This window comes from Capra hircus, chromosome 25, assembly GCF_001704415.2.
Source record: "Capra hircus breed San Clemente chromosome 25, ASM170441v1, whole genome shotgun sequence".
Classification (NCBI taxonomy): domain Eukaryota; kingdom Metazoa; phylum Chordata; class Mammalia; order Artiodactyla; family Bovidae; genus Capra; species Capra hircus.
Genome location: NC_030832.1, coordinates 36,662,922 through 36,677,284, shown reverse-complemented (window position 1 = coordinate 36,677,284; position 14,363 = coordinate 36,662,922). Strand labels below are relative to the sequence as shown.

General features: G+C 57.8%; 1 protein-coding gene across 1 annotated transcript; it reads left to right on the top strand.

The window, feature by feature from the left end:
• SLC12A9 (solute carrier family 12 member 9) lies at positions 4,505-14,104 on the top strand. Its single transcript, XM_018040923.1, has 14 exons — positions 4,505-4,612; positions 5,383-5,605; positions 5,821-5,955; positions 6,410-6,541; positions 7,162-7,470; positions 8,298-8,405; positions 8,524-8,635; positions 9,160-9,317; positions 9,428-9,510; positions 9,676-9,800; positions 9,971-10,163; positions 10,327-10,501; positions 10,732-10,878; positions 12,824-14,104. The coding sequence occupies exons 2-14, from the start codon at positions 5,425-5,427 to the stop codon at positions 13,708-13,710; spliced, it is 2,745 nt and encodes a 914-aa protein (XP_017896412.1). The 5' UTR covers positions 4,505-4,612; positions 5,383-5,424; the 3' UTR covers positions 13,711-14,104.

The window sequence follows — 14,363 nt, the reverse complement described above, 5'->3', positions numbered from 1 at the left end:
GTCTCTCTTCCCGAGCCTTTTGTTTGCTGGGTTTGCAGGAAATTGGAGGGGCGGTGGCTAAGGGCTCATCTGCCCCTGGTGCCTGGGGGAGGGTGGGGGTCGGGATTCACCAGACTTAATCTTGCGGAGCTCTCGGCGGGAGTAGGGAGGATGGATATCCCTGGAGGTAGCATTTAGGGCCTGAACTCGGAGTGGGGCACCTGGAGGCGGGGATTGGGCGTCCTGTCTCGGAGGGGCTGTCCGGGTGTGTGTTCGGGGATCCCTAGAGCTGGAGGCTGGATGGACACCCCGAGATGTCCTAACAGGTAGACCAGGGAGACCACAGGAGGGGAGAAAGCCTAGATACTGAACCCCGCAACCGCGTCCTAACACGTCTCGGATCCGGGAACCCCAAGCGATAGGGAGACAGGGGCAAGTCAGATAGAGCACTTTCTGAGGATCAGTTAATTCCTTTCTCTAAAAATGGTGGGGAGGAAGACCAACGCATACTCTCCGAATTCGCGCCTTCCCAGGACGCAACCGCAGACTAGGCGGCGGCGCGGACGCTCTAGCGAGCCGGCGCCCTCTCGTTGGTTGCCCTCTTTCCGAGGCCCCCTGGGCGCCGCCATCTTCCCGTCCGAGCGGGCGGGGCGGGGCCAATGCAATCACGTGAAGAGTAAGCCCTAGGTTTGAGATGGTTCCCCGGGCGGTCAGTGAATGGTGCTTGAAGGCCGCTCGAGTACCCGGGACTGTGAGAACTACCGCAATTAGAGCAGCGAAGCAAAGAGAAATTCCTGATTTGTGCAGCTTAACTTCCTATTGGGAGCTTAACTTTTTGTGGAGCTTAGCTTTACATTTCTCGGTGAACACGAGAAACCGGTAAACGACACGTATTAGTTGGTGTTGAGCGCTATGGAGGGGAAAAAAAACAGAAGAGGAAAATAGGAAAGTGGGATGGGAAAGAAGGCGTACTTCAGTGTTTAAGTCGGACTGGCAGAGAAGATTTCACTAAGATAATATTTGAGTCCAGAAGACAAAGGAGACTCTTTGGGTGTGTGCTCGTAGCGCCTTGGGACCAGCCCAGAAGTCATTGTGGGGCAGGGTCAGGGGAGGTGAGGACGAGATGAAGATCCGGTAGGGCTTCGTGAGTAAGGTATCCATGTAATATATAGACGACTTCTGAGCGAAAGAGTTGCTGTTACTACATACGCCAAGGCAACAGGCATAAACTATGGTAGTCGGACTGTAGTCAGTGAATCAAGAGGTAGGTATGGTTACCTTAGATATCAGAGCCTTTGACTTTTATTCTGAGGAAAATGGGAAACCACGGGACAGTTTTGAAAAGAGTAGCGTCCTGAACGGACACTTACTTTACTAGCATAACTAATCTGTTAATAATAGACTGTAGCTGTTCTGCCGCTCACTCATGTCCGACTCTGCAGACCCCATGGACTGCAGACTGCCAGGCTTCCCTCCAGGCTTCACTATTTCCTGGAGTTTGTTCACACTCATGTCCATTCAGTTGATGATGCCATCTAATCATCTCATCATCTGTTGCCCCCTTCTGCTGCCTTCAATCTTTCCCAGCACAAGGGTCTTTTCCAACTAGTCAGCTCTTTACATCAGGTGGCCACAATACTGAAACTTCAGCTTCAGCATCAGTCCTTCCAATGAATATTCCGGGTTGATTTCCTTTAGGATTGACTGTAGGGGCCAGGGCAGAAGCAGGCACACCAGTTAGGGGGCTGTTGCAATAATGCAGACGAGAGATGATGGTGACCTGGACTAGTGTGGTATTTGCGGTTGGATACTGGTTGTATTTGAAAACTACCGGCCAAAGAAACTGTTATGGGTTGGATGTGGGTTGTGTGAGAGAGTATTTGAGCGTAACCCCAAGGCTTTTGACCTGAGCAACTGGGAAAGTGGGACAACCACAAGAAGAGTGAGCTGTGGTCAGGCGTTGGATTTTGGACATGCCAAGTTTGAGTTGCCCATGTGATGTCCAGTCACAGGTGTAAGCATGTTCTTGGAAATACATACAGTCCGAAGTTCAGAGTAGAGATCTGGGCTGGAGATACACCGTTTCGGCACTACTATAGAGCAGGTATTTCAAAAGAGGAGATTAGATGAGATCACCAAGGGAGTGGGTGTAAGTGGTTAAAAGAAGTCTGTGGACTGAGCTTCTGGTGCTCAATGGAGCCTCTGATCAATGGGGCCTCTTGGCTGTTTCTCCAACACCTAGGGGTGCTCCAGAGTTGAAAGAGAAGAGGAGGAGCCAGCGAAGGAGACTGGAGGATAGTTGCATTTACCAGGGCTGTGATTTTGCCGGAAGGTGTTATAAAAGGGAGCGAGGGGTAAGGCAGCGCTTTTCACTGACTGTGAATTTTAAGCTGGGTAACGAGGGAAGTAAGTGGAGGGCACTGGGCAGAGGGCAGGATCAATGAATTGGGGGTCCAGTGAGGTTGAGGATTGCTGGGGTCAGGGCATAACAAGGACCCTCTTCTTCATCAAACTTCAGTCAAGTTCCTTTGAAACCTCTTCTGGACTTGGCCTCCACCTTGGCCCTCATCCTTGCTGGGCATGTCTAGCCCAGTTCAGAGAGAATCCATCCATCCTTCATAACTGATCACCCTGGCCTGCCTTCAGCAAGGATCCTGTTAAGTCTCTTTAGCTAGAATTCCCCTATGCTTGGTGCTTCTTCTTAGTAATTTTCCATCCACTGACCCCCTCATTCTGCTAGTTGACTATAAATCCCCAGGTTTCTCTGCTCTGTTTCGAGTTGAGCACATTCTTTCTCCCCTCGTGTGTCTTGATACCTATTGCAGTAGCCCTGAATAAAGTCTTTCCTACTGTTTTAGTAAGTGTCAGATTAATATTTTTCCTCAACAGGCATAACTAGAAGTGATGGACTAAAAGAGGAAAGGATCCAGTTATTGGGAATGATAAAGTCTAGGCATAACCATTGGGTGGGATGGAGAGTGAGATCTACGCAGAAGTGGAGTTTAAGCAAGTGCCAGCCTAGAGTGTTGGAGGTCTCATCAATGCGGATATTGAAATCACCAAAAATTGTAATAGGAGGGATGTGAGAGAGACCCTGGAGTCAAGCTCCGTGTCGTGGGTAGCAGGGATGACTGATGAAAATGCATTTACTGCTCAGGAGACCGCCCCCTGGCAAAGCCACATTTGCACCGGTTTGAATCTCTTCCTCTCTTAGGGAAACGTTACAGCTAATTTACAGCCAAAGCCCAGTGGCAGGAAAAGCAGTGTTCATTTCCTGAGGCTCAAATGACAGTGTAACCACAAAGGCCTCTATGAAAGTTAGGAAATTATTACTGAAGTTCTCCAAGCTTCAATTTCCTATTGTGAAAAATGGAAATCATAGCAGGATCCACCTCACAAAGTGCTTATGCATATTTAATACAGTATGGTAGGCAGATAGTTTATCGAGCATTTCAGTATTGTTCTCAAGTGCCTATTCAAGTTTATTGAACTCGCACAGCAACCTTATGCAGGAGGGTCTATCTACAGTGGACGAATGGGATGTCACCAGGCAGTGCCAATGTTGACCATACCTGTCAAGAGTTAAGGTGGGCGGTGGTGGTTTAGTCACTAAGTGGTGTCTGACTCTTGCAAGCCCACGGACTGCAGCCTGCCAGGCTTTTCTTGTCCATGGGATTTCCCCAGCAAGAATACTGGAGTGGGTTGCCATTTTCATCTACAGGGAATCTTCCATTTCTTTCTCCAGGGGATCTTCCCGTCCCAGGGATTGAATCCGCGTCTCCCTCTCCTGCATTGCAGGCGGATTCTATATCGCTGAGCCACCTGGGAAGGCCTTAAAGAGTTAGGAGGGGAATCCTGACTCCTGAAGGTTCACAAGTCCTGTAATCATTGCTGGAGGGGGCAACCTTGCTGGGAACCACGAGAGCGGGCGGGGAAGGAGACTGAACCAACCAAGGCCAGCGCCTCCAGGGCTCGCCCGGATCGGCAGCCAATGGCGCCCCCAGGTGGTGGAAGCGAGGAGAGCAGCCGGTGGGCTGGACCCGGCGTTAGGGGAGGGCGCCGCAGGGGTGAGGGCTGGGGCTGGAACCTGGTGCACCGGACCGGGATCCGGGAGGCTGGAAGAGGCGGACCCCTTAAGGCGTAGGCCGACAGGGCCCAGCCTTCCTAGCGGCGCACCTGGGCCAGGTTTCGTGGCCCCGCCCACCTGCCGGAGGCCTTTCGCCGTCAGGACACGCCCCTTTCAGCAGCGTCACCGCCCAGCTCCGAGTGGGGTCCCGCCCACGCGGCGGGCGCTCGTTTGCACCAGGGTGATGGGTGCAGTGGGAGCTGTGGCCAACGCCGTGCCGGAGACGTGCGTCTGAGGGGCTACCCCTGGCTGCACTCCGATCGCACGTGGGGTGGGGAGCCGCGCTGCCAGCGTGAGCCCGGTGGGGCGGGGCTTCCCCCGGGCGCGCCCAGGGGGCGGGGCCGGGCTCGGGGACCAATGGGGCGCGTGTGTGCTGGTGGGGGGCAGGCTCCGGGCCTGGCATCCCGGTAGCCGCAGCTGTCTTTTCCGGCCCCCGCGCCCCCTCAGCCAGTAGCAGACCCCTCCCGCTGTCGGGGATCACCCCCGAGCGACTGCGTCCTCCAGTGGGTGAGTGAGCGCGCTGCCACACCCGGGCTGTGAGGGTGCGCCTGGTCGGGGAGAAGCGAATCTCGGCCCGCTCCAACCCGCCCCGGGGAGAAAGTGGGGAGGAACCGGTGCAGGAAGGAGGACCACCTTGTGTGGCAGGCGATGATGTTTTTGTTTTGGTCGTCGGGGAGTGGCGGGGACGGTAGAGTTTGGGGGATGCCTTGTGTGGGTGGGAGGAATCTGGTGAGGTTAAAGAGAGAGGAGGCTGTCTGAGATGGGCTGAGGGAAGAGGGTTGATGGAGGGCGGGGCTTTGGAAGATTGAGAAGTTTCCTATTGCCCGGGGATGAGGTGATTGCATGGAGGATCTTGGGGGGCAGCTCAGGACCCCGGAGGAACGGGTGAGGAGGGCCTCCTGTCCATAACTCACTTCCCCTTTGAGGGATTTGCTTCCTCTTGTGCTGCTAGTTAAGGAGGTGGAGGATCTTTGCACCTTTCCAGAGCTGCTGCCATCCCTCCTCTCAGGGATATGGGGGAAAGGGGTGGCCCCAGGAGCTGGGAGGGGCCTTCGTACCCAGTCCTGAGGCTTGGAGCCTGCATTGGTGGGGCAGTGGCCAGAGTCAGCCTGCTCCCCCACCTCCCGCCCCCCCACCCATTAACTCTTGGAGTTGCTGGTGAACGTGAGTGTGAGTGTGTGTGTGTGTTTCCTTTTGGAGGAAGTTTCTGGGTGTTTGATTAGAGGTGTTTTGTGGGGTCTCCACAGAGCTGCTTTCACTCAGCAAACTCTTTGCAGGCCTTGTAACCCGTTGGTAGCTTCCTCTGCCTGCTCTGGACCATGGCCAGTGAGAACTCTCCTCTGCTGGCCTACCGGCTCCTGGGGGAGGAGGGGGTTTCCTTCCCTGCCAATGGGGCCGGAGGTCCTGGAGGGGCACCGGCCCGGAAACTCTCCACCTTCCTGGGTGTGGTGGTGCCCACGGTCCTGTCCATGTTCAGTATAGTGGTTTTCTTGAGGATTGGTGAGTTGGCGCTGGTTTACTCGAGGGTGGGACTGGAATGAGGTTGGGGAAGGGCCCTGGGAGAAGCTGGTGAATGAAGGGCTTGGGGGAGGGGCCCCCAGGGGCCTTGGGCTTAGCTCTACCCTGAGGTAACTGATGACCGGTCCGGGTGGGAGGGATGGGAGGGGTGGGAGGGGTGAGCCGCCGTCTGACCTGCTTTGCCACTCCTGTCCCAGGGTTTGTGGTGGGTCATGCTGGTCTGCTTCAGGCTTTGGCCATGCTCCTGGTTGCCTACGTCATCCTGGCCCTCACCGTGCTCTCCGTCTGTGCCATCGCCACCAACGGAGCTGTGCGAGGGGGCGGAGCCTACTGTATCCTCAACCGTGGGTAGACGGGGGTCTGGGCTCTTCTGTCTTATGTGGGGAGGAGAGGGCCCCTCCCTGCATCTCCTGGGGGGCAGGCCAGTTCTAATGAACATCCAGTGGACAGGTTGGCATGGAGAAGGTCACCAGCGTGGCCTTACACGGTAGAGCCACCGTCGTCGAGTCCCCCAGGTGTCTCCGTGGCTGCCATTTTAGCTCTAACAGTCCTGTCAAATAGTCTTCATCTTATGAGCAAGGACATTCAAGAGCGCTAGTGACTTGGACAAAGCCACGTGGCTCGGGAGTGGCCGCACTGGGACACACCACGTGTGGGAACAGTTCCGTGTGTTCAGGGAGACAAGGCCTGGAGGGCCAGCTGCTCGGTGCTTTGTGCCTGGGCCCTGCCTCCCATTCCGGTTCAGTTTCTTTTCCCTTAACACTCACCCCCTACTTCCACTTTCAGTCATGATCAGTCGGACTCTGGGGCCTGAGGTTGGCGGCAGCATCGGCCTGATGTTCTACCTGGCTAATGTCTGTGGCTGCGCCGTCTCCCTGCTGGGGCTGGTGGAGGCCATACTTGACGTCTTCGGGGCTGGTCTGTGCGCCCCACTCTGGTCTGGGTGGCCCCGAGGATTTGCAGGGTCAGGGATTAGGGGATCACAGCACGGGGAGAAGCCCTCTCCTGGGAGAGACGCACTTTCTTGAGTGCCTGCTGTGTGCCCAGCCTCATGCAGACATCCTAGAGAATGTGCTAGCCCACGAGGAGCTCACCATCTAGTTGGGGGGGACAGCAGGCTGACAATCTGAAAATTGACAAAGCAAGACTGCTGGCACCGCCCACGGAGGGCTAGGATGCTGGAGTACAGTTGGGTGAAGTGTTAGTCTCTCAGTCATGTCTGACTCTTTGCGACCCCGTGGACTGTAGCCCACCAGACTCCCCTGTCATGGGGATTCTCCAGGCAAGAATACTAGAGTGGGTTGCCATGCCCTCCTCCAGGGGATCTTCCTGACCCAGGGATCAAACCCAGGTCTCTTGCATTACAGGTGGATTTGTTAACGTCTGAGCCACCAGGGGAGTCCAGTTGGGTGGGGGAGTGGGAAAGATGGCCTTTCTGAGGACAAGTGGGCCAAAGATGGGGTCTCTGCCTGCTTTGAGTCATGACTGGGGTCCCTCCTTGGAGGCGTGGGCATCTAACTGTTCCTTCGTCTCTGCAGATGCCTCAGGGTCCAGTGGCCTCCGGGTTCTGCCCCAGGGCTACGGCTGGAGCCTGCTCTATGGTTCCCTGCTGCTGGGCCTGGTGGGCGGGGTCTGTACCCTGGGGGCCGGCCTCTACGCCCGGGCCTCCTTCCTCACATTCCTGCTGGTCTCCGGTTCCCTGGCCTCCGTGCTGGTCAGCTTTGTGGCTGTGGGGCCCAGGGACATCCCATTGGCCCCTCGGCCTGGCCCCAATGGCTCCTCCCTGCCGCCCCAGGTCGGCCACTTCACTGGCTTCAACAGCAGCACCCTGAAGGCTAATCTGGATGGTGAGCTGGGTGCAGGGGTCCTGGGGGTTCTCAGGGTGAGGGGTGAGCCCGTGGTGGGGGTGGCTTGGAATCTCTGGATGAGAACAGATGTCAGAGATTATCAGTGGTGACAGACTGGACCTGGAGCAGCGCAGGTTGATTAGAATCTGTTGGGCATGTGTTGGCCACTGTGGGTTTGGCCCAGCAAGAATGACCGTGAGACAATCTCTGCCTTAGAGGAACTTGTTTAATCGGAGAGAGATAAGATGTACATTTAGGAAACAAATTGCATATTAGGATGGGGTGTGATTCAAGGAGATAAGAATCACAGAGGAGTCCAGAGGAGGGAGATCTGGGTATGGGCTGGGTGGGAAGGGGGTCAGGAAAGCTGGTGGAGCTAGAAGTGGCCTGAGTGGGGCTGGGAAATTCATTTTTGTCTGTTTTGCTGTGCTGGGTCTTACTTGTGGGATGTGAGATCTAGTTCCTTGACCAAGGATTGAATCCGGGCCCGCTGTATTGGGAGCTTGGAGTCCTAGCCACTGGACCAGCAGGGAAATCCCAGGGGATGGAAAATTCAGATAAGAGGGTGAGGAAAGGCAGCTAGGAAAGAGCGTGGATGAAGGTGTTGAGGGAAGAACAGAGGTGCATGCGGGAGAAGGAGGAGATGAAGTCAGCTGAGCTCGGGCCAGAGACAGGGGTCAGGGCTGGGGTCTTGGCGAGCTGGTCAGGGTGGCAGGGAGGCAGGGGGTGTGTTTTAGAATAGGAGGGGAGGGAGGTGGGGCCAAAATGCCTGGATCCCTAGGAGGGATGCTGACACCCTTTGGTGCCTGGGAATAATCCCTTCTCAGCTGGCTACGCCAAGGACTACACCACGGGGGCCATGATGACCTTCGCCAGCGTCTTTGCTGTTCTTTTTAACGGCTGCACGGGCATCATGGCTGGGGCCAACATGTCAGGTGAGCGTCCCCGGGGGAGGGGGCTGCCTTGCCACCTGGTGCCCCTACAAGGTGCTGCGGGGGCTCAGGGATGCGGAGGCTGGTGGAGGACCTTCCCCCTCTGCTCCCTTCCCTCCAGGGGAGCTGAAAGACCCCAGCCGGGCCATTCCTCTGGGCACGATCGTTGCTGTTGCCTATACTTTCTTCATCTACATCCTGCTTTTCTTCCTCTCCAGCTTCACGTGTGACAGGTGCCTGGGCATGGGGCAGAGTGGGGTGCGGGAACGGAGTTGTCACACCTGGTTCACCAAGTGAAGCGCTGGCTGGGGGTGATGGTGGGAGAGGCCCACATGGTTGGGGTGCGTGGAAAGTGGGCAGTGAGTCGGAGCTGATGCCTGAAATGGGGAGGGCTGGCGCCATGGTAAGGGCCCACCAGAAGCCAGCGTTTGCTTCCTGCCTGGTGCTGACACGTGGCCTGGGGGTGGGGCTTGCCAGTCAGTTCGTGGCTCTATAAATATGTGGCCTCTTGTGCCTATACCGTTGGGAACGTCCACCCTGTGATGAAATCCACAGGAGCCCAATGACAACCAGTAGAACGCCCAGTCTGACCCCCAGGCCCACTCCGTCTATCAGTATGATCTTTGAGGTCAGGGCTGGGGCCCAGTCCAGAACACCCAGTGCTGAACCCACCCGGTGCCGAGAGCACCGTTCTCACCAGGTCCCTGGGGGTGGACGCGCCTTGATTTCCGGCCTTTGCCCCTCTCCGTGCCTGCAGGGTGCTGCTGCAAGAGGACTACGGCTTCTTCCGAGCCATCAGCCTGTGGCCCCCGCTGGTGCTGGTCGGGATCTATGCCACGTCGCTCTCCGCCTCCATGAGCTCCCTCATTGGTGCCTCCCGCATCCTGCACGCCCTGGCCCAGGACGACCTCTTCGGTGGGCTTCCCCTGCCTGGCGCGAGGCTCCGAGCACACCTTCCTGCGCCTGTCTCTGCCCCGCTCGGCCTCCGGCTCACCTTTCTGCTTGCCGCCCTTCTGTTTGCACAGGAGTGATCCTGGCGCCGGCCAAGGTGGTATCCCGAGGGGGGAACCCCTGGGGGGCTGTGCTGTATTCCTGGGGCCTCGTGCAGGTAAGCCTGCCTCCTCAAGCTGCCCTCACCCTCAGCCCCTCCGGTTACACTCCTGGGACCGGGGAGGGTTGGGCATGCATGCGGGGAGACGTGCCCAAGGCGGCAGGATGTGTTGGCGTTTGATGAGGGCGGGAACGAGCGCCCAGCCTTTCGGTCCTCGTCCAGCTGGTGCTCCTGGCCGGAAAGCTGAACACGCTGGCCGCTGTGGTCACCGTCTTCTACTTGGTGGCCTACGCTGCCGTGGACTTGTCCTGCCTGAGCCTGGAATGGGCCTCTGCTCCCAATTTCCGGTGAGAGAAGCAGCTGTCTGTGTCCCCAGAGGAAGGGTGGGAGTAACAGCGGGAAGACGGCGGGAAGGCCTGGGACCAAGCGGGGAGATTTGGGGCGGGAGCAGAGGTGATGATGTGATTTCGGGCCGCCCGAGCGCTCTGAGCGCTCTTCCTTCTCTGTCGGCCCCCAGCCCCACCTTCAATCTCTTCTCCTGGCACACCTGCTTGCTGGGGGTGGCGTCCTGCCTGCTCATGATGTTCCTCATCAGCCCCGGGGCCGCCGGCGGCTCCTTGCTCCTCATGGGCCTGCTTTCTGCCCTGCTCACGGCTCGAGGAGGGCCCAGCAGCTGGGGCTACGTCAGCCAGGCCCTGCTTTTCCACCAGGTCCAGGGAGCTGGCGGGGGGAGCATGGGGAGGGTTGGGGAGGAGAGGAGGCGGGCTGGGAGCACCCCTGCTCCAGGTAGACCTCGGGTTGATTCCCGTCCCGGGTGATGGATGAGGGCCATCTGCCAGAACCCTTCCTCCCCCCGCCTCCCCTTGACCCCAGGTGCGGAAGTACCTGCTCCGGCTGGATGTTCGGAAAGACCACGTGAAGTTCTGGCGGCCGCAGCTGCTGCTCCTGGTGGGGAACCCCCGGGGTGCCCTGCCTCTGCTGCGATTGGCCAACCAGCTCAAGAAAGGGGGTCTCTATGTGCTGGGCCACGTCACCCTGGGAGACCTTGGTCAGTTGCCCTGCACCCGCACCGCCCCCCCCAGTCCTCTCTCTCTTCCTCTGGTTCCCAGATGCTCTTTGTGTTCTTGGTGTCCCTGAGACCTCTTGCAGTCTTCCCAGATCGCCCTTCCTACCAGGCACGTCCCTGCCCAGACCCTTCTTTTCTGCCCACGTGGGATCTGAACTTGAGGAGAAAGTACACGAGTCTGGCCCACATGTGTTTGCCTGCCTTCTCTGCAGACTCTCTGCCCTCGGACCCTGTGCAGCCGCAGTACGGGGCATGGCTGAGCCTGGTGGACCGGGCCCAAGTGAAGGCCTTTGTGGATCTCACCCTCTCGCCCTCCGTGCGCCAGGGGGCTCAGCACCTGCTCCGGATCTCCGGTCTCGGTGAGCTGCCCTCGGCCCCTTCTGTGGCCCCTCTCACTCTGCTCCCCGCCCCCCGAGAGTAAACCACAGGTTGCAGACTCCGAAAGGAAGCCACCGTCTCGTGCAGACAGGACTTGATTCTCAAAGATAAAAGACAGTGTGTGAGGAGGTCTCCGAGGAGCTGCCTTAGGACTAGAGACGGAAGGACATGGCTTTTTTGGTTTCTTTCTGACCCGTGATTGGGGCACAGGCTCTGAAGAGCGTGTTGTTTTCCTGGGGACAATGGGAGAAGGATTTGAGGCTGGGCATTGCCTCCATCAAAATCCAGGGCAGATGCTTTCTAACCACTGGAGTTCAGAAAGAGGAAGATGGCAGTCACTGATGTGGTGGACAAGGTTTTGTGATGAGATAGTATCACAGCTGAGCCCTGAGCAGAGAAGGGGGAAGTGATGTATCTAACGAGGCCCTCAGACACTATAAAGGGTGCCGAGGGTGGCAGGGGAGTGGCTGATGCTCTCAGATGGAGTGGAATGTTCCTGGGTTTGTGACCGTGTCCTCTGGCCCAGCACCCCACCTTCCTCCAAACCCCTGCTGAGCCGCCTCCTTCTTTTTCAGTCTCAGGACTAACGTTTGAGCCCTCCCTGAGTGCATGCTTCCTGCCCCATTACAGTCTGGCTAAAGTTCAGGTGTTGGACATTGCCCTGCTTGTTTGGTTGGTTTCAATGAGAACCCTGGAAAATGCTCAAGATGGGGTGTGATTAGTTTCATTTGCAAGATCGGTTGGAGTTCCCACCTGGTAAGGAGTGCTAGGGGTGTTACCAAGCATTATCAGATAGTATAAGATAGACCCCGCAGTGTCTCCTCCAGTCCCATCTTCTGTGGGGGAGCCCGGACTAGAGACCACGCCTTTCATGCAATTCATCCCGCTGAAAATAACTCACATAGAAAGGGAAAGGTTTCCTTTAAGCAGTCAGTTCCCCAGCAAGGAGAATTTGATTTACTGGTAGATTTTGAGTAAACCAGTTGTCCCTTGAGAATGGGTCTTAGAAGAGGTCTGAGTCTTCCTGTAAACCCAACCCTGCCACAGGGGAAATGATCCCATCCCCGGTTTGTTGTTCAGATGGTAAGGCCCAGGAGCTGTCAGCAAGGACTGGGGGCTTTGTGGTTGGCGCACCACCCACTTAGTGGCTAAGAGAATGGGCTCTGGTGCCCAAGATATCACGGTCACTTGCTGGCCCCAGTGTCTACCAGCCATGAGCCTTTGGCCTAGTTACTTCACTGCTCTGGGTTTCACATTCCTTATCTGTAAGAGAGGGTGAGTAATCATCTCTACCTCATAGCGTTGCTTCAGGGATCTGATGAGTTAAAAATATGAAGTACTTTCAACAGGACGGGACCCCCCGGTCAGTGTCCAGGTGGTAAGCTCACCGGGGACCGTGCTTTGGACAGGCCATCATTAGGACTCTGCAGTCCTAGAAACGGATTGTGCAGGCCCCCGTCCTGAGCTTTCATCCTCCGCTAGCAGGGTCTAAGCGTTATCTCCCTGGGAGTAGAGGCTATGAGTTTGGTTAATCGAGGGGTCCCATCTGCCAGTGGAGTCAGACTTACTTTCCATCACAAAAAGGTGTGCGGCTTGAAGCCCAGAATGAATGCATCCTACTGCCATGGACCGGAAGTGCTCCTTAGTTAAAGCGAGCTTTAGGGCGCACTTTGCTATTTAGGTGGGAGAGATTAGTCACGGAGATAAATCAAATAAACGCATGTGAAAGTGTTTGGGAACACGGAAAGTCATTATGCAAATGTGCATATTGTGGCCTTAAGAGGCCAAGTACAGTGCACATGTCATGCCTGATGGCTGACACACGGTGCCGTCAGTGTGGGAGTGGGTGCCCGTTGGCGCGCTGTGAGCTCAGCTCACCCGTCTGACTCCCCTGGGTTCCTTCCCACCTACCTCTCTGCCCCCCAGGTGGCATGAAGCCCAACACGCTGGTCCTGGGTTTCTACGACGATGCTGCACCCCAGGATCACTTCCTGACTGACCCGGCTTTCTCTGAGCCTGTGGATGGCACCCAGGAAGCTGGGGCCCCGGCCCTGAGCACCCTGTTTCCTCCACCCCGGGCTCCTGGGAGCCCCCGGGCTCTCAGTCCCCAGGACTACGTGGCCACCGTGGCAGACGCCCTGAAGATGAACAAGAACGTGGTCCTGGCCCGGGCCTGTGGGGCCCTGCCTCCCGAGAGGCTGAGCCGGGGGTCTGGGGGCACCTCCCAGCTGCACCACGTGGACGTGTGGCCCCTCAACCTGCTGCGGCCACGGGGTGGGCCCGGCTATGTGGACGTGTGCGGCCTCTTCCTGCTGCAGATGGCGACCATCTTGGGCATGGTGCCTGCCTGGCACAGTGCCCGCCTCCGGATCTTCTTGTGCTTGGGGCCTCGGGAGGCCCCGGGGGCGGCCGAGGGGCGGCTGCGGGCACTGCTGAGCCAGTTGAGGATCCGAGCCGAGGTGCGGGAGGTGGTGTGGGGCGAGGGGGCTGCCTCCGAGGAGCCGGAGGAGGAGGAGGAAGGGGACTTTGTGAACGGCAGGCGGGGAGACGCTGAGGCAGAGGCCCTGGCATGCAGCGCCAACGCCCTGGTTCGGGCCCAGCAGGGGCGTGGTAGAGGAGGGCCTGGTGGGCCTGAGGAAGGGGATGGCGAGGTGGGGCCCGCCACTGCCCTCACCTTCTTGTACCTGCCGCGGCCGCCTGCTGATTCTGCCCGCTACCTGCGCTACCTGGCGCTTCTGGAAATTCTGAGCCGCGATCTGGGCCCCACGCTGCTCATTCACGGTGTCACTCCTGTTACTTGCACTGATCTCTGACGCCCATGCCAAGCAGAGAGAGCATCCAGGTCCGGAGGCCCACCGTGAGAGGAGGGTGAGAAGGGGAAGGGCTGCCTTGTGCCAGCCTCGCACGTGGGACTCAGTCCCTGGTGGACTTATTAGGGCATCCTGGTCTCCTGGCCCTGGGTGCAGTTACTAACGCAGGGCAGTTGTCCCCACCACCTTCCTGGGGAAGGAGTCCACAGCCCTCCCTGCGGGCCTCCCTCCCTTCACCCGTGCCTTGACAGGGGCTGGGTCTCCGCTTGTGACTCTAGGCTACCTCAGTCTCCGCCCCCCCACCTCGCCCAACAGACCCCCCCCCCCCCGTTATGATGTTTTTGTTCTTTTATTTTTCTAACTGCTCAATGTGAATAAAAGATCAAAACACTAAATACCGGCTGAGCATTTCTGGAAGCAGAGGGGAGGGGGTGGGTACGTGGGATGGAAAGAGGGAGAAATCTGTATGGGGGATGGGGACAGAGGGGCGTTGGAGAGACTCCGAGCAGGGAGGGGGCCACGTGTGGGATCTGGGGCGCCGGCCTGGGGGTGGGGGGGTGCTGGTGGAGATGCAGGCTGCCGGCAGCCTGAAGACTCAAGGCTCCCGGGGCTCCCGAGGAAAGCGCTCCCTGCTCGCAGGAGGGGGCCCGACTCGG

What these genes read in the sequence shown, in the direction of transcription:
- SLC12A9 (XM_018040923.1), top strand. Translation starts at nt 5,425, where the DNA reads ATGGCCAGTGAGAACTCTCCTCTGCTGGCCTACCGGCTCCTGGGGGAG. An exon ending in GCGAGGGGGCGGAGCCTACT is followed by an intron (nt 5,956 to 6,409) that starts GTATCCTCAACC and finishes TTCCACTTTCAG; the next exon opens with TCATGATCAGTCGGACTCTG. An exon ending in TCCAGCTTCACGTGTGACAG is followed by an intron (nt 8,636 to 9,159) that starts GTGCCTGGGCAT and finishes CCGTGCCTGCAG; the next exon opens with GGTGCTGCTGCAAGAGGACT.